Below are 18,361 nucleotides of genomic sequence, written 5' to 3'. Positions count from 1 at the left end.
CCAAATGAAACTCCTCAGCTATTCATTTGTGCAACTTCTTCCACTGCAATTATCTGCTCTTTCAGTATATTGCTTTAGTATTTTTGTCCTATCTGCTGGGTTCTTATAATGACAAATAGTGTCTTGGTTGCAATGCCAATAGATTATTTAAAGCAGTGTGCAGAGTTGCTGATAAAGGGGGAATATAAGCAAAACCATTTGAGATTCCTTTGTGATTGAACAGACAAGGGTGAAAAATTGTTAATCATATCAGATCATAATTTTCTTTAAAAACAGATGAGGTTTTCATGACCCACAGCATTAAAGTTAATTTTAAATAGACATCCTTATTAAAAAGATCTCTCTGCACTTGTGGGTGGATCTGTTTAGCTGAGTTTGATAGTATATTATCAACATGCTGTGAGAGAATAAGCAATAGTTTAAGATCTCAAAATATGAGGTTTACTTGCATCTTGGGTAAGGAAGTTATTTTGCTATTTTAGGGAAGAAGGTACCCATCAGAATAAGGTATCCTGTCACCATTAAGGCCAGTTCATCGCTTAAGAGCTATTCATAGAATCATAGAATCAGCTGAGTTGGAAGGGACCTCTGAGATCATCAAGTCCAACCCTTGATCCACTATTGCCGTGGTTACTAGACCATGGCACTAAGTGCCACATCCAGTCTTATCTTAAAAACCTCCAGGGATGGAGAATCCACCACCTCACTGGGCAGCCCACTCCAATGCCTCATTACCCTCTCTGAAAAGAATTTCTTCCTAATATCCAACCTAAACCTCCCCTGGCACAGCATAAGACCATGCCCTCTTGTCTTGCTGATAGTTACCTGGGAGAAGAGACCAACCCCCACCTGGCTACAACCTCCTTTCAGGCAGTTGTAGAGAGTGATGAGGTCTTCCCTGAGCCTCCTCTTCTCCAGGCTGAACAAGCCCAGCTCCCTAAATCTCTCCTCACAGGACTTATGCTCAAGTCCCTTCACCAGCCTTGTTGCTCTTCTCTGGACCTGCTCCAGCACCTCAATATCCTTCCTGAACTGAGGGGCCCAGAACTGGACACAGTACTTGAGGTGTGGCCTCACCAGTGCTGAGTCCAGGGGAAGAATCACTTCCCTGGTCCTGCTGGCCACACTGTTCCCTATCCAGGCCAGGATGCCATTGGCCTTCTTGGCCACCTGGGCACACTGCTGGCTCATGTTCAGCTTCCTGTCAATCCAAACTCTCAAGTCCCTTTCTGCCTGGCTGCTCTCCAGCCACTCTGTTCCCAGTCTGTAGCACTGCATGGGGTTGTTATTCTTTTATAAACCAGTGAATTTTGCCTTAGGCAATTTGTTTGTTTACAACTCCTGTTCCTTTGGGTAGGAACCATATCTCCTTAGGGTCAGGTATATTTGACTGTGCACATCTTCATTTTTATTTCTAATGTATAAAACAGAAATGCCTGTCAGCCTCTGAAAACAACCGTCTTTTCAGCTATGCTGTCATGGCAGACTGGTTTCATTTAATATTTTATCCAGTCCTTTTAGTACACAATGCAGCTCATTTGTTACTCACTGAGGCATCATTCTGAGTGTATTAACAGCACATTAAATTCCTGTCCAGCTATGGTTTCACAGTGCAAAGGGCAGCTCTCAGTGCAAACCTATGTCCTGATGATCCCCAGCCCCAGGCTGCTGATTTGCTCCTTTTGGTCTTTCCATGGGGATTATGGCTGCCTAAACCTTCTCTCAAAACTGGGGTTCCCTAACATAAGTAATATTTACCTTCAAAATTATGCTGCATAATTCAAATTTAGTCATTTAATCTAAAGACACTCTTTATTTAGTTTTAAAAGTTATATATACCAGTTGAAGGTAGTGATAAACTCAATTAACTAGGCTGATATAAACCTTATTTAAATCAAATTAAGTGCATTTCTGCAGCAGTTAGCATCTATTTCATTAGATGTGATTAAAAACTGCTTGGGAGTTAAATTGGTGTGACTTTGAATATAGATAAAGCCAAGGGAAGATAGAACTGGCAGCTGAGCCTGAACCAGACTGGAAAGTTTGGAGTCCTTCTTTGTACCCAGAACACCAGAGCTTTGTTTCTTTTAATTAAAACTGGGATACTGCAGAATGTAATGGATGTTGTTTAGAAAAACTGCCCCCTTGTTTCTGATAATTGGATTTTTCTAGCCCAGATTAATATCCTACTATGCCATTTTACTGCATCCAAGAGGATTCCCCCAAATAATTAAAAAACGAGTGCTGAAGACTGTAACCACCTCATTAAGATAAACTTACAACAACATCTTCGGTTCAAATAAGGAGTTCCTTTCTTTTATTCTGGAAAGAGGCCACAGTTTGTTTAGTTTGGCAGCGGCAAGGAACTGATTTTTGTGTATGCAAAAAAGCTTTTTAAGCCATTACTGCTGAATCACTGTGTCTCAAGTAACACGAAATTGGACTAGTAAACTTTGACAAGGGTCTGCAGAAACTAATTTTGAGATGGTTACAGCAAACAAGTAATGAAAAATAAAATATATGTGAAAGTGTAAATATTTCCAGAGAACTTCTGACATGTAGTCTTACACCAAACAGGTTGATAAATGTATCTGCCAATATGTGATGTTAGAAATAATAGCTACTCTGTTTATTCATTAGAATTCTGTTATCAATTTTTTTATTGTTAATATACTATGTATAAATATTCCTTTGTAAAGCTAAAGAAAGGCTTGCTATGTGATCAGCTGATATTACAATGACAGATCTAGTTCACATATGCCATTTTTTGTTAGTGTCTGCATTTTTTTTCTGAAGAATTGATACAGAAAATGTCTGATACAATTTAGTTCTAAAAAAATACACAACCTGGGAAAGGTACCTGTCCTATCTAGGAAGAACTTGTTGGAAAACTTCAGTGGAAAAATATTTGTAGGCACTGGAGGAGAATGAGTGGGGTAAAAAGGTCCATGTGAATGTCTAAAAAAAATAAAATGACTGGAGCTGTATCAATGAACAGGGTCAGAGGGCCATCTGCAGTTAGTGGCCAAGAAGGCCAATGGTATCCTGGAGTGCATTAGGAAAAGCATTGCCAGCAGGTCAGGGAAGGTGATCCTGCCCCTCTACTCAGCCCTGGTGAGGCATATCTGGAGTGCTGTGTCCAGTTCTGAACTCCTCAGTGCAAGAGAGACATGGAGCTCCTGGAGCAGGTCCAGTGCAGGATTACAAAGATGATTAAGGGACTGGAGCACCACTTTTATGAGGAAGGGCTGAAGCAGCTGTGCCTGTTGAGCCACCAGAAGAGACAACTGAGAGAGGACCTCATCAGTATCTGAAAGGAGGGTATCAAGCGAATGGAGTCAGGTTGTTCTTGGCAGTGCTGAGCAATAGGACAAGATGCAATGGGCAAAAACTGATGCACAGGAAATTCCTCCTGAACATGGGGAAGAACTTCTTTACTGTGCAGGTGACTGAGCACAGGCACAGATTGTCCAGAGAGGTTGTGGAGTCTCCCTCACTGGAGATATTCAAGAACCATCTGCATACAATCCTGTGCCATGTACTCTAGGATGATCCTGCCTGAGCAGGGAGGTTGGACCAGATGACCCACTGTGGTCCCTTCCAAGCTGACCCATTCTGAAAGTTGTGTGTGCTTATGCTTATCACATGGGTGAGTCCCTGAGGCTCTGCTTAAACAGGGTACTAAGGTACAGACCTAACTATAAATCTGAGAGCAGGCTGATGGCACTTGCACATTTGAAATCTTAGTAGGCTGATGGGCACTCCTCTCGCTTTTTGATGGCTGATTTTAGATTGAAAGTTGTGCAGTGCATAACTTACTCAGAACTTCTTCTCAGGAAAAAGATCACATCAAAAGCTGTTAAATCCAGTAACGTCACATTTACAGAGGTAAATTGTTAGTGTCTACTTATAGAAATATATTATTTCAAAGTAACATTTTTTAAAAATCTTATTTCTGGCTCCGATTATCAGCAGGACCTTGTTTACTCTGTACTGTGTACCATCTGGACTTTGACATGGTCCACCACAATATGTTTCTCTCTAAAGTAGAGAGGAATGGATTTGATGGGTGGACTGATTTGATGGTCAGTGGATGAGGAATTTGTTGGATGGTTGCATCTACAAAGTAGTGGTCAGTGGCTCAGTGTCCTGATGGAGATCAGTGACAAGTGGTGTTCTCAGGGGTCCACATTGGGGCCAGCATTGTTTAATATTTTCATCAGTGACAGACAGTGGAATTGAATGCACCCTCAGCAAATTTGCAGAGACACCAAGCTCAGTGGTACAGGTGACACTCCTGAAGGATGGGATGCCATTTAGAGGAATATGGACAAGCTTGAAAAGTGGGTCCATTTAGTAAGGTCAAGTGCAAGATCCTGCACCTGGGTCAGAACAACCCCTGGTATCAATACAGACTGGGGGATGAACAGATCAAGAGCAGCCCTGCCGAGAGGGACTTGAGAGTGCTAGTGGATGCAAAGATGCACATGAGCTGGCAATGTACACTTGCAGCTCAGAAAGCAAATCGTGTCCTGGGCTGTATCAAAACAGTGTGGCCAGCAGGTCGAGGGAGATGATTCTGCCCCCCTACTCCACTCTTTTGAGACTCCACCTCGAGTGCTGCATCCAACTCTGGGGTTCCCAGCACAGGAAGGACACTGAACTGTTGGAGCTACTCTGGAGAAGGACCACAAAAATGATCAGAGGGCTGGAGCACCTCTGTTGTGAAGACAGGCTGAGAGAGTTGGGGTTGTTTGACCTGGAGAAGGGAAAGCTCCAGGGAGACCTTATTGCAGCCTTTCAGTACCTAAAGGTGGCCTGCAAGAAAGACAGAGACAAACTTCTTTGCAGGGTCAGTCACAATAGGACAATGGGTAATGGCTTTAAATTAGAAGAGGGCAGATTTAGACTAGATATAGGAAGACATTTCTTGCGATGACGGTGAAGAAACACTGGAACAGGTTGTCCAGGTTGCCCAGGTTGCCCATCATGGTAGATGACTCATCCCTGGAAACATACTAAACACGACAAACATCGCTTAAAAGAATATAAGGAAAGCACTCAAAAAGTACCAGCTGAAGGAAGCATCTTCACACAGAGAAGGTATATTTTGTTCTCGATTAGGCTGTGTTTGTAGTAAGGTAGGGGTTAGATGTTTCTTTTCATATGACATATCTCAGGTATTTTTGTCTCTTTTCATATGACATATCTCAGGTATTTTCTTTGGGCCACATAGTTACATGGGATATTTTAAATAACTATTATGGAGATTTCATGTGCTGGGTGAACTAGATAGGTCCCAAAAGCGTATTTGAAAACATTCCAGGTGTCAGTGGGAAAGTGAAAGGTAATGAACGTGATGGGTGCCATGGGCCCAGTGATTGTATCTGAAATATCTGCACATTTTGATTGGTTTTCTGGTTTTTGGCACTTGTTTGCAAAGTGTAAGAAGCTCATATCGCAATCTATTCTAAATGAAAAATGCAAGCTATATGCAAAATATATAAATTTTATCTTAATTGTAGGGATATTTTCTTGAGATTTTGTCAGAAGATTTTGTACTAGAACATTTGCCTGAGGCCAACTCAGTGAGTCAGTCCAGTGTGCTGTCTGCAGAGGTGGCATGTTGTAGATGACTGAGCAGGAGGAGGATAGGAAGTAAGGCTGTTCCTTTCCCCAATAAGCAGTTTTAGCTGCTGGCCATAGGTGTGGCAGAAATTTCCAGAGGCATAAGCTGTATCCAGACCTGGATACAGGTTCAGCGTTTTGTTTTGGATATGTCCTCCACAAATTGGTTTAATCTTCCAGAAAACATTTATACTTTGGCAATCACAACATGCTGTGGGAATTAATTCTGCATTTAACATGTAGGAAGTCCCTCTTGCCTGATATTGATATAACTCCCACTTGCCTTGAGCTCACCTGCAGAGATCCTGAGGTGCCATGGCTCAGAATTTCTCCACTTTCTTCTCAGCAGTGCTCAGACTAAGGTGCTTACTACTCTACATACTGGGTTCTGCATGTCAGAATGCTACATGCTGACAAATACCTGCCAGCAGCTATGGGTTTTGTCTTGGGAAATTCCAGGTAAACATGATCCCTGAGCCTCTTGCAGTTAACAGCTGCTACTTTTGCTCAAAGGGAATTCCCACTGACTTTGATCTGTGGGAGAGGACGTCTCCCTGGTTTGTACCATTACAGTGAGGTAATTAGCTAAAATTAGCTAAAATATTTGTCAAGGACATATGACAGTAGCAATTTCCCACGCAGCAGGTCAGACTTTTCCACTGCTTATCTTAGTCATGCTTTGCTCTTAACAAAGTTCTCTCTCCACTCCAGTGAAAGAGAGAAAAAGAAAACAAGAGTAGCAAATACAGCACAAGGTACATAATTACTTATTAGTCTTGTGAAATAGCCTTTTACAATCTCAGTGGTCAAAGCTGCAATGACCATTCATATTAACTCTTCCAGACTTCTAGCATCAAAAGTTTGGTATTTTGCATCATTCTGACATAAGTAAGGCACAAAGATCCTTTAAGATCATTGTACTCCCCACAGCTGGTGTGTGTGTCAAACAGGCAGTCACTTAAACAAGGTAGCATCCTGCCTTCTAAGCACCAAGGAAAGGTCTCTGGGGTGGTGTAAGGGCATTTTATCTGTGCAAACTTCTGATAGTATTAATTCACATTGAAAAATACCTCCTCTAACACTAAGTCTATTGAGAGAGCCCCAAAATGATCCAGGTGCTTTTAGGAGAAGACATGCAGGAGAAATGTGGGGGTTTGAGTGTATACTCTAATTCATAGTTCCTTGGTGGAGGTGCTTCCCTGTGGCAACACTTCTCCTGCACAGCCGTGCCCTCAGGTGAGAAGAGTTGCTGACTGCAAGGGAAGGTTTTGAACCACGCCAATACTTCACTGTTTATTCGCATTATATGGACAGACCCTGCCCCCAGGCTGCTGTTCTTAGCCTTGGAGAGCTTCAGGGGAGGCTTTGCCTCATGTTCAATGATGATGGCCACTAATCAGAGCCAAATATATCTGGCTGTGAGCCCTGTCTCAACCCCGAGCTTGCTGTGTGACTATTAGCCAGTCACTTTGGTTTGCTGAGTCTTGTTCTGTCTCTGCTAAGATGAAGACAGCAGTATTTCTATGCCTCACAGCAGGAACACTCTTTACTGTCCAGCATGTTCTCTTTGTCATCTTACAAATTCTGTCAGGATAAAACCTAGGGATTTTTAAACATTTTTTTGCTCTGGTCGACTGAAGCAGTAGCAGCAGGTCCAGCTGTGCTGCTGGTAATCTGGCAGCCTTGGAGCTGCAAGTGGCTCACCAGCATGTTGAGCTGCTGTCCTGTCTACACACAGCACCAGATGAGTGCCAAGTGTACACTGTGTAAGGTGCACTACACCTTATGGTACAAGTTTCTGAAATGCAGAAGCCTGCTGCAGGTGTTGGTCAGTTTTTCTGTGCTCTTGGGGTCAGTGTGGTGACTGGGGTGGGACTGCCTGTGATGGGGCAGTTGGACTGGGGTGTTAGAGACAGTGAGCTGGATCTGCTGAAAAACTGATCCCAAACTGCCACCTGCTGAGCCTGGAAGAAACATGCAGCAGAAATTTCTGCCTATGTTCAAGGCTTCCTCAGGAGGGAACCTAAAGCGTGACTGTGTGCCAAAATCCAAGTCAGTAGCCAGGGGCAGATACTAAACACAGTGTCACTGGGCACATGAATGAAAGTTAGCCCATGTCTTCAGGTGCCCAAACAGGAACAGTGGTGTTGAATGTAGAACCATGGCCTGAATTGTTGGTCTGGGGGTGCAGCCATGAACTCTACAGAGTGAGAAAAAATACGATATAGTAGCAGATACCAGCTTAAGTAATCCCTTACATGAGGTCATAGAAATAAAGTTCTTCTGTGCTGTTTAATTATAGGAAAAGAAGCTCATCACGAGAATTTTGAAATTATAAAGATGCCACTGCAGCATCAGATGCAGGAAAAACCTTCCTTTTTCTGTAAATAAATCAAATGCCTTTGCAATATAAATCAAATTCAGCTCAAGTACAGTGCACTAGTACTTAGAAAGCTGGATTTTGTTTCACACCATGATGTTATAGCAAACTTGTTGCAGATCCTCTTCATGATGCTCATTTTCAACTGACTGTTGAACAGTTTGCAAAATACATCACAGATCCTCATACTTCAAATAAAGATAATAATTATCCACCTAGATCAAAACCTCTTCTAAGCAAGGCTATTTTGCCATTTATGTTTACAATGCCTAGTAAAATGGGATCTCATAATAATTTATGATGTCTGGAGGGCAGTGTGAAGTGAAAAGAAGACTGTTTGGATTTAATTTATGCTTAACAAGTATGCTTTATTTTTAAAATAGTGCAGGAGAAAAAAAAAGGAGCATGGAAACAAACAACTACTAACAACAACAAAACAACAGCCAAAAACTATGTTTATATATACATGTAGCAAACCTCTAATGCCACCTGCTGAGGAAACACTGAAAATGAGAAAGAAGTCTCCAGCAGACCACTAATTGCATTATTCTTGTTACTGATTTCTTTTAAAATTTATATTATATAAAAAAAAAGAAAATATTTTAAGAAAATTAGATGTGTTACTCTGAGTATAATCAAGTGATTGTACATTCAAATACCCAAGTGATAGGAGTTTCTTTTCAACCCTACTCCAGACACTGACTCCTTGTAATCAAGAATTGGTCCTACTGTTCAATTTTCTTTCTTCACTCCTAAATTAGCCATCAAAAAAAACTATCCTGAAATACATTTCCATCTTCTAATGTGTGAAGGATAGCTTATTAGCAGCACTGTCTCCTTAAGGATATCACTTTAGCACTCATCAATAGAGGGAAAAAAAGCCATTTTCTTAAGCATACCCTGTTACAGAGCAAGTACATACAACCCCAAATACAGCATTGATCTTTCTTAGTAGAAAATAGAAATAGAAAAACAGTGAGGCTTATATTATAAATAATCCTTAGAATATTTTAAGCTAGCATGAACCTGCTGATATCTGAACAGTTGTACTGTGGCACTAAATGCACAGAATGGGTCAGGTTGAAAAGGATCACTGGTGAGGTCATCTGGTCCATCCTCCCTGCTCAAGCAGGGTCCCTAGAGCATGTTATTCAGGATTATGTCTAGAGTTTTGCCAGTGAGGGAGACTCCACAACATCTCTGAGCGATCTGTTCCAGTGCTTGGTCACCTGCACAGGAAAGAAGTTCTTCCTCATGTTCAGGAGGAACCTCCTGTGCATCAGTTTGTGCCTATTGCTTCTTGTCCTACTGCCTGGCACCACTAAGCAGAGCCTGGATCCATCCTCTTGGCACCTCCCTTCAGATACTTATAGACATCGATGTGATCTCCTCTCAGACACCTCTCCTGGTGGCTCAACAGGCACAGCTGCTTCAGCCCTTCCTCATAAAAGAAGTGCTCCAGTCCCTTAATCATCAGCAAATTTGCAGCATCTCTTGCATACTATTTACCCTGCAAATATACACAAATACTGCTGCTCTACAGAAAAGAGAAAACCAAATGAAAAGTCGTTTGGATGGACAGAGTATTGTTAAACAGGGGGCACAGTATTCAAAATAAAACAAATGGAAATTGTTAACTAGGTAGATTTATCTCAAAGTAAAATACCTGTAAAGTAGGGGCTTGTTTTCATTTTGAGATAGAGCATATAAATACAGTGTAAAACTATAATAATACAATAGTAAGATGAACCTCTGGCTGCAGCAGTAGCATTTTTTAAAACAGACATAATAACATTTCACAAAGTAACAGGATAAAGACAACAAATATATCAAATTAGTTTAGGCATCAAGTTGTTAAGCACCTTTTGAAGTTCTTTCAGATGAGAGGGATGGAAGCAGAAAAGTATTTTTAACCAGTTACATTTACTGAAAGGAGAATAAACAAGCTGTTTGTGTCATTTATGCATTTTCTTCCTGAAAGGAAAAAAGGACTTAGAATGTTCAGGACCCTTCTCATTTAAATGTCTGAAACAAAACACAATGGAAGGCATCAATAGTTTGGAAAACAAAGGCTGTCAATCCATCCACTGCAGACTTCCTGATAAATCCTAACCCCAGTGAGATTTAACAGGCCACATCATTAACAGCAAAGACCACCACACCAGCAGCACAAATGAAAGCTGTTAAGCCTATCAAACAGACAGATGTGCAACACATTACTGCGCAGAGGAAAACAGGACAGTAACTTTGAGGATACTCATTGGCCTAATTCATGAAAAGAATAAAAGAGAAGAGTCTACTGAGACTCTTAATACTCATATAGTGGAAGAACTAATAAAACAGATACTTTGACACATAATGGTTTCAATTCCAGTTGGACCTTTCTGTTACACTGGTTACTGCCTCAGGAAAATGGTCTTCCCACATCTGCCTGAATGCACTACCATCAAGCAGACTCAGCAACAACGCGAGCAAATTGATGCCTAAAATCCAGGAGGAAAAAATCACCAGGCAATATTAGTATAGATAAAATATAGAGCAGGTCTTTGATGAAGGCCTTCTGGTGCTAGGAGTACAAAGGCACACACCCGTGTCCAGGGGTTCTACAATTTTATAATACTATCCATCCAATCCAAGAACTATCCGCCCCCAGATCCTCCCCAGAATTGTCCCCCTGGCATGCTTCCCCAGAATTGAGTTGGAGGTTTCAAGACCTCTTTCTTCCTCATCTTCCTCCTCCTCGTCATTCCAGCATGCGTTATCCTTGGAGCTTCTCCAAGGTTCCAGGCCTCCAAAGTTGCCTTGGCTACAACCTCGTTGGTGATATCTTGTTGTTTCGGCCTAGGGTGCATATGTGTTCTTAAACAGAGTGCGTTTGCTACAGTCTTTCCTTGAAAAAAACCCTAAACAAGTCTAAAGAATTTAGAAAATTTGATATATAGTGTGAGAAAAGGTTCAATAAACTGCTATTCTAAAGTGTGAGAAACTACACAGCTATGCTAAAAATCCATGTTTACTGCACAGCTACATTAAAATCTACAAAAAGCTAAAAGTCCTAAAAATTCTAAGGCATCAGAATAAGAATTTGCTCATCTGATGCTCACCAGGATGGATTTTGACTGGAAAATATAATATGTTGAAATACTTTCCACTTCATCTTCACAGTTTCCATCTTAGTTTCCCTGGAAAAAAAAACCATAACTATTCTAAATTACTAGAATTCTAAGTTACTAAAATCACTGAAAAGTATGAAAGTTTCCTAATTTCTTGATCTAAAGCATAGACCTTAGATTACCACATTCATAAATGCTCAGATACACCTCTGTAACTCACTGGCCTGTATTTTGTTCCATGTGGAGGAGTTACCATCCCTGGAGGTGTTTAAGGAAAGACTGGTTGTGGCACTCAGTGCCATAGTCTAGTTGACATGGTGGTGTTCAGTCATAGGTTGGATTCTACAATTTCAAAGTCTTTTCTGAGCTAGATCATTCTTTGATTTCCAGTGCAAAATACAAAACGCACTTAACAAATACGTGTATTCACAGATTAAATACTTTGAATAAAATGTATATTAAAATGTAGTTGAAGCTAATACATGTAGTTTCTTCCACATTGTCTAGTAATGTTATTCCCAAAATATGAATAAGTTGGATTTTCCCAGTGTGACAGTATTATTTTTTAATATAATTTTGAATATAATTATAATTTGAATATATTTTTGAATATAAATTATGATGGTCAGTCACAGACTGAACAGACACTGGGAAACTGGCAAAATGATGAATACTGTTTTGTTCTCCTCAAAACAATCACTTCTTATGTTAACTGATCATCAACACTGATTTTGAAACTTAGAGAGAAGTATCTTAGATTTGGTATTTGAAACTTGCCTTTTAAACCTTAATATCTATAGGTGACTAACAGAGGATTTTGTTTGGAGGCTTGTTTTTCCTTTTTTCTTTTTTTTTTTTTAATTCAAACATTTTTACTTTTTTTCTTTTTAATGACAAATTTGCCTAGTCTCTGTGATACGAAAGGAAGTTTCTTTGGAGGAAAGACCATTTAAAACAAATACACGCTCGCAGCACACGACTGCTGCAAAGCTGGTACTAAATGTATGTACTTAACATGATCTTGCAACAAAAGATGGCTGTCTTCCAGCGGTTTTCATTGCAGTGCTCCGCAAATTTCATCCCAAATGCTAGATACCATTGTGATTCAGAAAGATATGGAAACACAAGCAATGAAATAGATGACGGAGATCAATTAGCTGAGGGAGAAGTGGAAGGCAGGAGTCACTTGCAGATGATCTTACAGAAATGAGCATACAAATCTTAAACTTGTGAAGGTCCACTGATGTAAATGGCAACAATTTCTTATGGTAAATTAGACCCTATGAGATGCTATTATCTAGTCTTTGGTGAAGTGTTGACTTGAGAAACATGGTTTGCACTTTTAAAGTACTGAAATTTCATACATTAGCATCATAATTTAGTTTCATATTTTTTAAGTGCATTTTTTTCTGGCATTTGAGTGCTGTTCAACAGAAGCCCCTCACGCAACCTTGTTTTTAGTAGAAGAAATAAAAGGTCAAAATATGCTATATGGAGCAGGCGATGTGATTCTCTGTGTCTAGGTCCCTTGCAACATAGGCAAAAAGCTGCAGTTTTTGCTGTAGGCACAGCTGACATCATCTCTACATTGTTGTGTCTCTTGTATGTGCACAGCGTGATCTAGAAAGCGGGTCATAATGGAGACAATCCCACTGCAAGGCTGATAGTACAAGCTGTGCACAAAAGAACTGTATACAGCTACATACAGCAGAGATACATTGCCTTTCTATTTGTTGTGCTTCTCAACGTGTTCAAATGATTTCCAGATGATGAGTTTTGTTAGTATAGAATTAAGGGAGGATTTTAAATTTTCTTTAAAGGCCTCATGATACCTGGCACATTTTAGAGCCAAAGCCAAAAAACTAGTCACTACATATCTGAACAGAAGAAATTGCTGTGATGGATCAGACTACTTCAATTTAGTTCAAAGCCCTATTACTGGTGTTGTCATGTCACAAAACCTTCAGAGGAAAAGGCAAGTAGAACTGGTTCAGGTTAGAGGGGGTGTGGCAAGTTGTCCATTGTCTGCAGTTCAGGAAATACAAACCCCCTTACCTTTTACCCCATCCAAACATCTTATCTCTTTGCATTAACTTAGTATTCTAATGAAAGGTACTTATTTCCTGTATAAAACATCCAGGTCACCTTCCATGATCCCTAACTTTTTGTTAAAGTTTTCAAGGGCGTAAGAAAACACCCTCATTTCTGAGGCTTTCGCTGTCCAGCTTAATGCCTTACATATACAAAGCTTTCTCAACAAGAGCAGAAATCCTGTGCTGTGCAGGTCTGTGATACTTCAGACAGCTGGTTGGTGCGGCCAAGAGCCCATGATAGAGGCTGAGCCCCCCTTTACTCAGTTTAATCCCTATCCTCATCTATAGTACTTTTAAGTACTTCCTTACCTCTCCCCTTCTGTCTCCACAGGTCCAGAAGATGGACAACTTGTTCCATTACCCAATGGAAAACTGCCAGGGCAAAGCTTGCTTTTCTGCAGCTGAGAAAGCCACAAGGTGAGCAACCTCCCACTCTCCCCTCTCCTGAGTCACATAGAAGTCAGTGTAGCAATAGCTCAGATACGGCTTTGTGCACCCATAACCTGCTGGAATAGGTGCCCTGGAGTTGAGATTTCTCTATTTGTCTTCTCTGCTTTGCAGCCTGTCTTTATGCTGCTGCAGCAGCCAGTGCCACGACATCAGGACACATGGGCTTATCTGATCTGGCATTCAGCTTGGTAAGTCAAGTTCAACTAGCAAAGAACTGCAATTCAACACACACAATCAGTCCAAGAATCTTCATAAAGACATAATTACATTCCAGCCTCTGTTTAAAATTATGGAAACTATACCCAGTCACCACATCTAAATGTGAATTCATGGATTTTAAAGCCTAATTCTGTGCTATTTTTAAAAAGAAACAAAACTCCTGCCTTTTGTTGTATTTGTGTATCTGAACCTTTTGTCTCAAAAGTGTTTCTCCACAGCAATACAGAGCATTAAAACATGTTTTATAAATAAAATACTTTTATTAGACTAGTACATGGGTTATTTTAAATCAAGAATTAAAATACAGTTGGTATTAAACTATTGTTTCAGTTCATTTCACTAAAGTCAAAGTTACTGTAGATTATTCAGAAGGTAATATTTATCTGGAAATTTTTTTTTTTAAATAAAAGTAGACTTTCTTTTTCCTCTTTTTATTAAATATGTTTTGGCTATATAATTTAAACTAGACAACTTAGCTAATAGAGCATAATACTAAGCAAAACCAGAACTTAACTGGAACTGTTAATAAACTGCTTTACTGATCTGTTCCTGCTTCTGAAGTGAAAATTATCCCATCACTACATTTATGCATCACTACATTTATGCTTTCATTTCATTAAATACAATTATTTTTCATTGTGCTCTCTGAAAGAGCTCCATCCAAGAAAACATTTAGAGATACTCCAGACAACTAATCCAGCTTATTGGGTAACTGCTTCTAAGAAGACTCCTAGATAGAGAAAACTCTTCTATAATTTCTTCTTGTTTTATAGAAGCATCATAACACTCTTTACCTACTTGGACACCAGCCACATCCTGGTACAGTACTCAGAAATGGAAAAACATACTCGGGCGTGGCCTCTACAGACCACACTGTCACCTGAGCATTCAGTTACAGTGGTTTTCCATAGAGTCGGAAATGTAAGAAAACAGCTGGCCACAGCAAAACAAAGAGCAGTCTCTTCTAAAACAAGAGACCCTTTATACAATAAACAGGCTCAGTGTGCCACGTCAGAATGATGCAGTGGCAAGACAATATAAGCCTCAGTTTAGATAAAAAAATGGTAACCTGGTGTATATCTTTCAAGCCCACAGATAGACTTGTGAATTATTTCAATTTGCTGTTCTAAACATCAGCTGTATCAGAAACCTTATTCTGGCCTAAATTCTACTATCTTGCTGCTATGCAAACAAGGCAAAGTTAGTTACCCTGCAGCTCCTTTGGGATGCTGTTACAAGCAACGTTGTTGCTTTTGTTTCAGATAGTATGGTTACATTACTTCAGGGATCGTGTAACCTTTTGGATACATTTCTGTTTTTACATGGTATCTCTCATAGGCTCAATGACAATAATTTTTCTGTCAATCCTCAGTTGAAAGAAATCTTATAGGCAATGCTTTGCTCATCACCTAAACCGGTGGCTGTTTTCATGCTCCTCAAATGCAAAATAAAATTTTAACTTAGGCCTCTTCCTTCAGTAAGAAAGGTGTGTCAAGTCAGTCCCACTGAGTCTTGTTATTGTACCACTGTAATGGGATTGTTTTCAGTATGTGCCCCCCATTTCCTCAGAGGAATAAGCTCTGTCTCTGTGCTCTTCATTGATCCTGATGTCTCAACAATCTTGGCTAGATAGGGTGAAGAACCTGGACTGCTTTACCTTTTTTAAGGGACAATTGGATGAAAGGGGTTCCAGCTTTAATAAGTATTTCCTTTTCTTCCCCTCCCCCCCAGTGTAGGAGCAATATAAGTTGATGCAACTTAAACTCCTTGTCAAATAATTTAACCCAGACCAGTAACACCCTCGTGATGTAACATCCCATCCTGATGACTCTGTCATTCTGTGAAAGACTTAACTACATTAACTTAAATTCATGTCAAGTTAAAAGGAGGAACCTCTCTCATATAGGATTTCTTCTGCACACCCATTTCATGGTAGGTTTCTGGTTTTTTTGCTGATCTTTTATTGCTGCCCATACGCCAGACATTCTTCTGCCAGCATCTAAATATATCTGTTCTCAAAAGATTTAACATGGATTTATTTTAAAATATAAAATTTGATTGTTCATATATAGTCTGATATTTATCCCAATGTATAACAGGGCTGAAAAACACAGATTTTCCAACAAGTGTTTACATTTCCATTTAATATGAGAATACTTTCCCATTATATAGTAAGAATATGAAGTACAGAAAAAACAAATTAATATAATGATCTGGGAAAGAGAAATGTTACTGTTTTAGAGAGTCATCTCCTGCATCTAGGGGAAATATCACACATACCTTATAAAGTTGTACACAGTACTGTAATATATATGACATAATTTTCCAATTTCTTGGAAGAGAGTCATGAAAGCCATTTATAAACAACTAGCTCGTATTTTCTCCAGAATAAATCACACGAATTACATGTAGAAACTGGAGTAAGGAGGGATTATATAGCAGTGCCATTAAAACAGTCCAAAAAAAGCACTGATCCTACAGTTGAATCTGAGTAGTCATACACCTGAGCAAGACCAAGAACAGTTTCTCCAAAAAGTCCGATCAAAATTCATTAATAAAATCAGACAGAACAATAATATTAGCATTTGAAGAGTATGACAGTACAGTAAGATCATTGAAAATATCCCTGTTTTATCAATTACATTCCAACAAAAATCATAATCTGAATCACAAGTATACTGCATAGCTACATAAGCACCAAGATAATATAAAGTAAAAGCTTATCCATCAACTCCTTCTGATAAAAGGTCCCCTATAAAAATGCCAATTTTTAATGTACATTTAAGTACTTATGGCAAGAGGTACTGATTCCATAAACGAAAAGTCACTGCAAAGTCTGAAAAAAAAATCTAAAACTTGAAAAAAATCAAAAGTAGAGCATTTTCTAATGGTCTGAGAAACAGCAAAATTCACTCCAGTTCCTGAGATAAATTGCAGATCAATTGTGAAAATTTACCAGATTGTACCACACTCTCTTTCCCACCTTCTCTTACACACTGCACACAAGGTCGGTACTGAAGCATCTACTAAACTCACAAGTCAGCAAAGCATGTGAGAGCTCAAAACATTCACATTTCCTTTTCCATTATAAAAACAAGAGACTGGCAACTTAGGTGAGAGACAGATAGACTTTTACCACAGTCTGTCAAAATAATTTCCAGGCAGAGGCGGTTGTTTTAAACTAACTGCACTTACATCTTTTAAAACTAATATAATTTTGTGTTTCTATCCTGTTTTTACTGACAACTGTGCTCTTATTCATGCATCTGCTGTTTAAAAGAGCATTCCGTACATGAGTTCAAACTCCGGGGTCAAATTTTTTAAAAGAGCATGTGTCACCTAACAGCTCAGCAGGTCTCTGTATGCTGGAACCATCAATGTGCTTCATTGCTACTAGCCATATGGTCAGTTCCTAACTTAGCATTAATGTTGTGCTCCATCTTCTGTAAAACTGCTGGAAGATCCAGAACAGAAGAAATAATATAATGAGGTACTGGGGAGGTATCTACCGGGGTGGTCATTGCTTTGTTTAACCAGACCGTTGCTTTCAAGCCAGCATTCAGGCCTCCTTGAATATCTGTATCTAGAGAGTCACCAACCATCACACACTCTGCGGGCTGCACCCCCAGGAGATCGCAGCAGTAATGAAATATGGATGGCGCCGGTTTCTCTTCTTTCTGCTCTCCCCCTACAACGATAGCATCGAAGTAGGGCTGGCAGGCGCACGCCTCGATCTTCTCCCTCTGCGTCTGCCTGTCGCCGTTCGTGAGGAGCAGCAGGCGAACCCTCTTCCGCAGCTCCGTGAGCATCCCCCGCGTGTCCTCGGCCAGCGTCAGGTGCTGCAGCCGCGTCGTCTTCCACAGGTAATAGCACTCGGCCGCCAGGTCGCGGTTCGCCTCCCCCCCGATGGTCTCCTGGATCGCCTCCTCCCAGTGCGAGATCCGCAGGTCGGTGATGCACATCTTGGCGGGATCGTGGCACTCCTTGAGGAGCTTGGCCTGGACCTTGTCGCAGATGGCGCGTGCCTCTCCCTCGCCGTAGTGGTGCTTGGACTGCAGGGCGCTGATCACCTGCAAGGGACACGGGGCCGCGCGTCAGGGCGCTCCCGGGAGCGGCCCCCAGCTGCATGTGGGCAGGGGAGGGGAGCGCGGCACTCGCGGCCCCGCGGCCGCCGGGCCGGGAAGAGCCGGGCCGGGAAGGCCGGTGGCCGCGGACCTAGCGCCGGGAAGGGGACAGGGGCAGTACCTCCTCGATGGCGCGGCGCCCGGCCGCCGCCGTGTCCACCAGCGTGTTGTCCAGGTCGAAGAACACCGCCTTGACGCCGTGCAGCCCCATGGCGCCGCCTCCGCGCGAGCCGCCCCGCTGGAACAGCGGACGGGAGCGCCCCGAGCCGCCGGCACAGCCGCCCGTGCCGGGCACAGCACGGCGGGGCCGCCCGGGGCCGCCCGGACCCGCCCCGGGCCCGCCCCTCGCGTCAG

General features: G+C 41.2%; 2 protein-coding genes across 2 annotated transcripts in view; one reads left to right on the top strand and one right to left on the bottom strand.

The window, feature by feature from the left end:
- LOC127469345 (uncharacterized) overlaps positions 1 to 13,934 on the top strand; it is a 69,531-nt gene extending 55,597 nt beyond the window's left edge. Inside the window, exons 3-4 of the mRNA XM_051783507.1 lie at positions 13,546 to 13,631; positions 13,776 to 13,934. Coding sequence (XP_051639467.1) covers positions 13,546 to 13,631; positions 13,776 to 13,927 — 238 coding nt within the window. The 3' untranslated portion in view covers positions 13,928 to 13,934. The remainder of the gene's footprint in view (positions 1 to 13,545; positions 13,632 to 13,775) is intronic.
- A 211-nt stretch (positions 13,935 to 14,145) lies between these two features.
- On the bottom strand, positions 14,146 to 18,336 carry NANP (N-acetylneuraminic acid phosphatase). Its single transcript, XM_051783079.1, has 2 exons — positions 18,129 to 18,336; positions 14,146 to 17,953 (listed from the first exon to the last, which is right to left on the bottom strand). Exons 1-2 carry the CDS (start codon positions 18,216 to 18,218, stop codon positions 17,258 to 17,260), a joined length of 786 nt encoding a protein of 261 aa, XP_051639039.1. The 5' UTR covers positions 18,219 to 18,336; the 3' UTR covers positions 14,146 to 17,257.
- Between the last annotated feature and the right edge of the window lie 25 nt (positions 18,337 to 18,361).

Source organism: Manacus candei, unplaced genomic scaffold, assembly GCF_025592945.1.
Source record: "Manacus candei isolate 608988 ecotype Guabito, Panama unplaced genomic scaffold, ASM2559294v1 h1tg000017l, whole genome shotgun sequence".
NCBI lineage: Eukaryota > Metazoa > Chordata > Aves > Passeriformes > Pipridae > Manacus > Manacus candei.
This window is presented reverse-complemented; position numbering and strand designations above follow the sequence as displayed.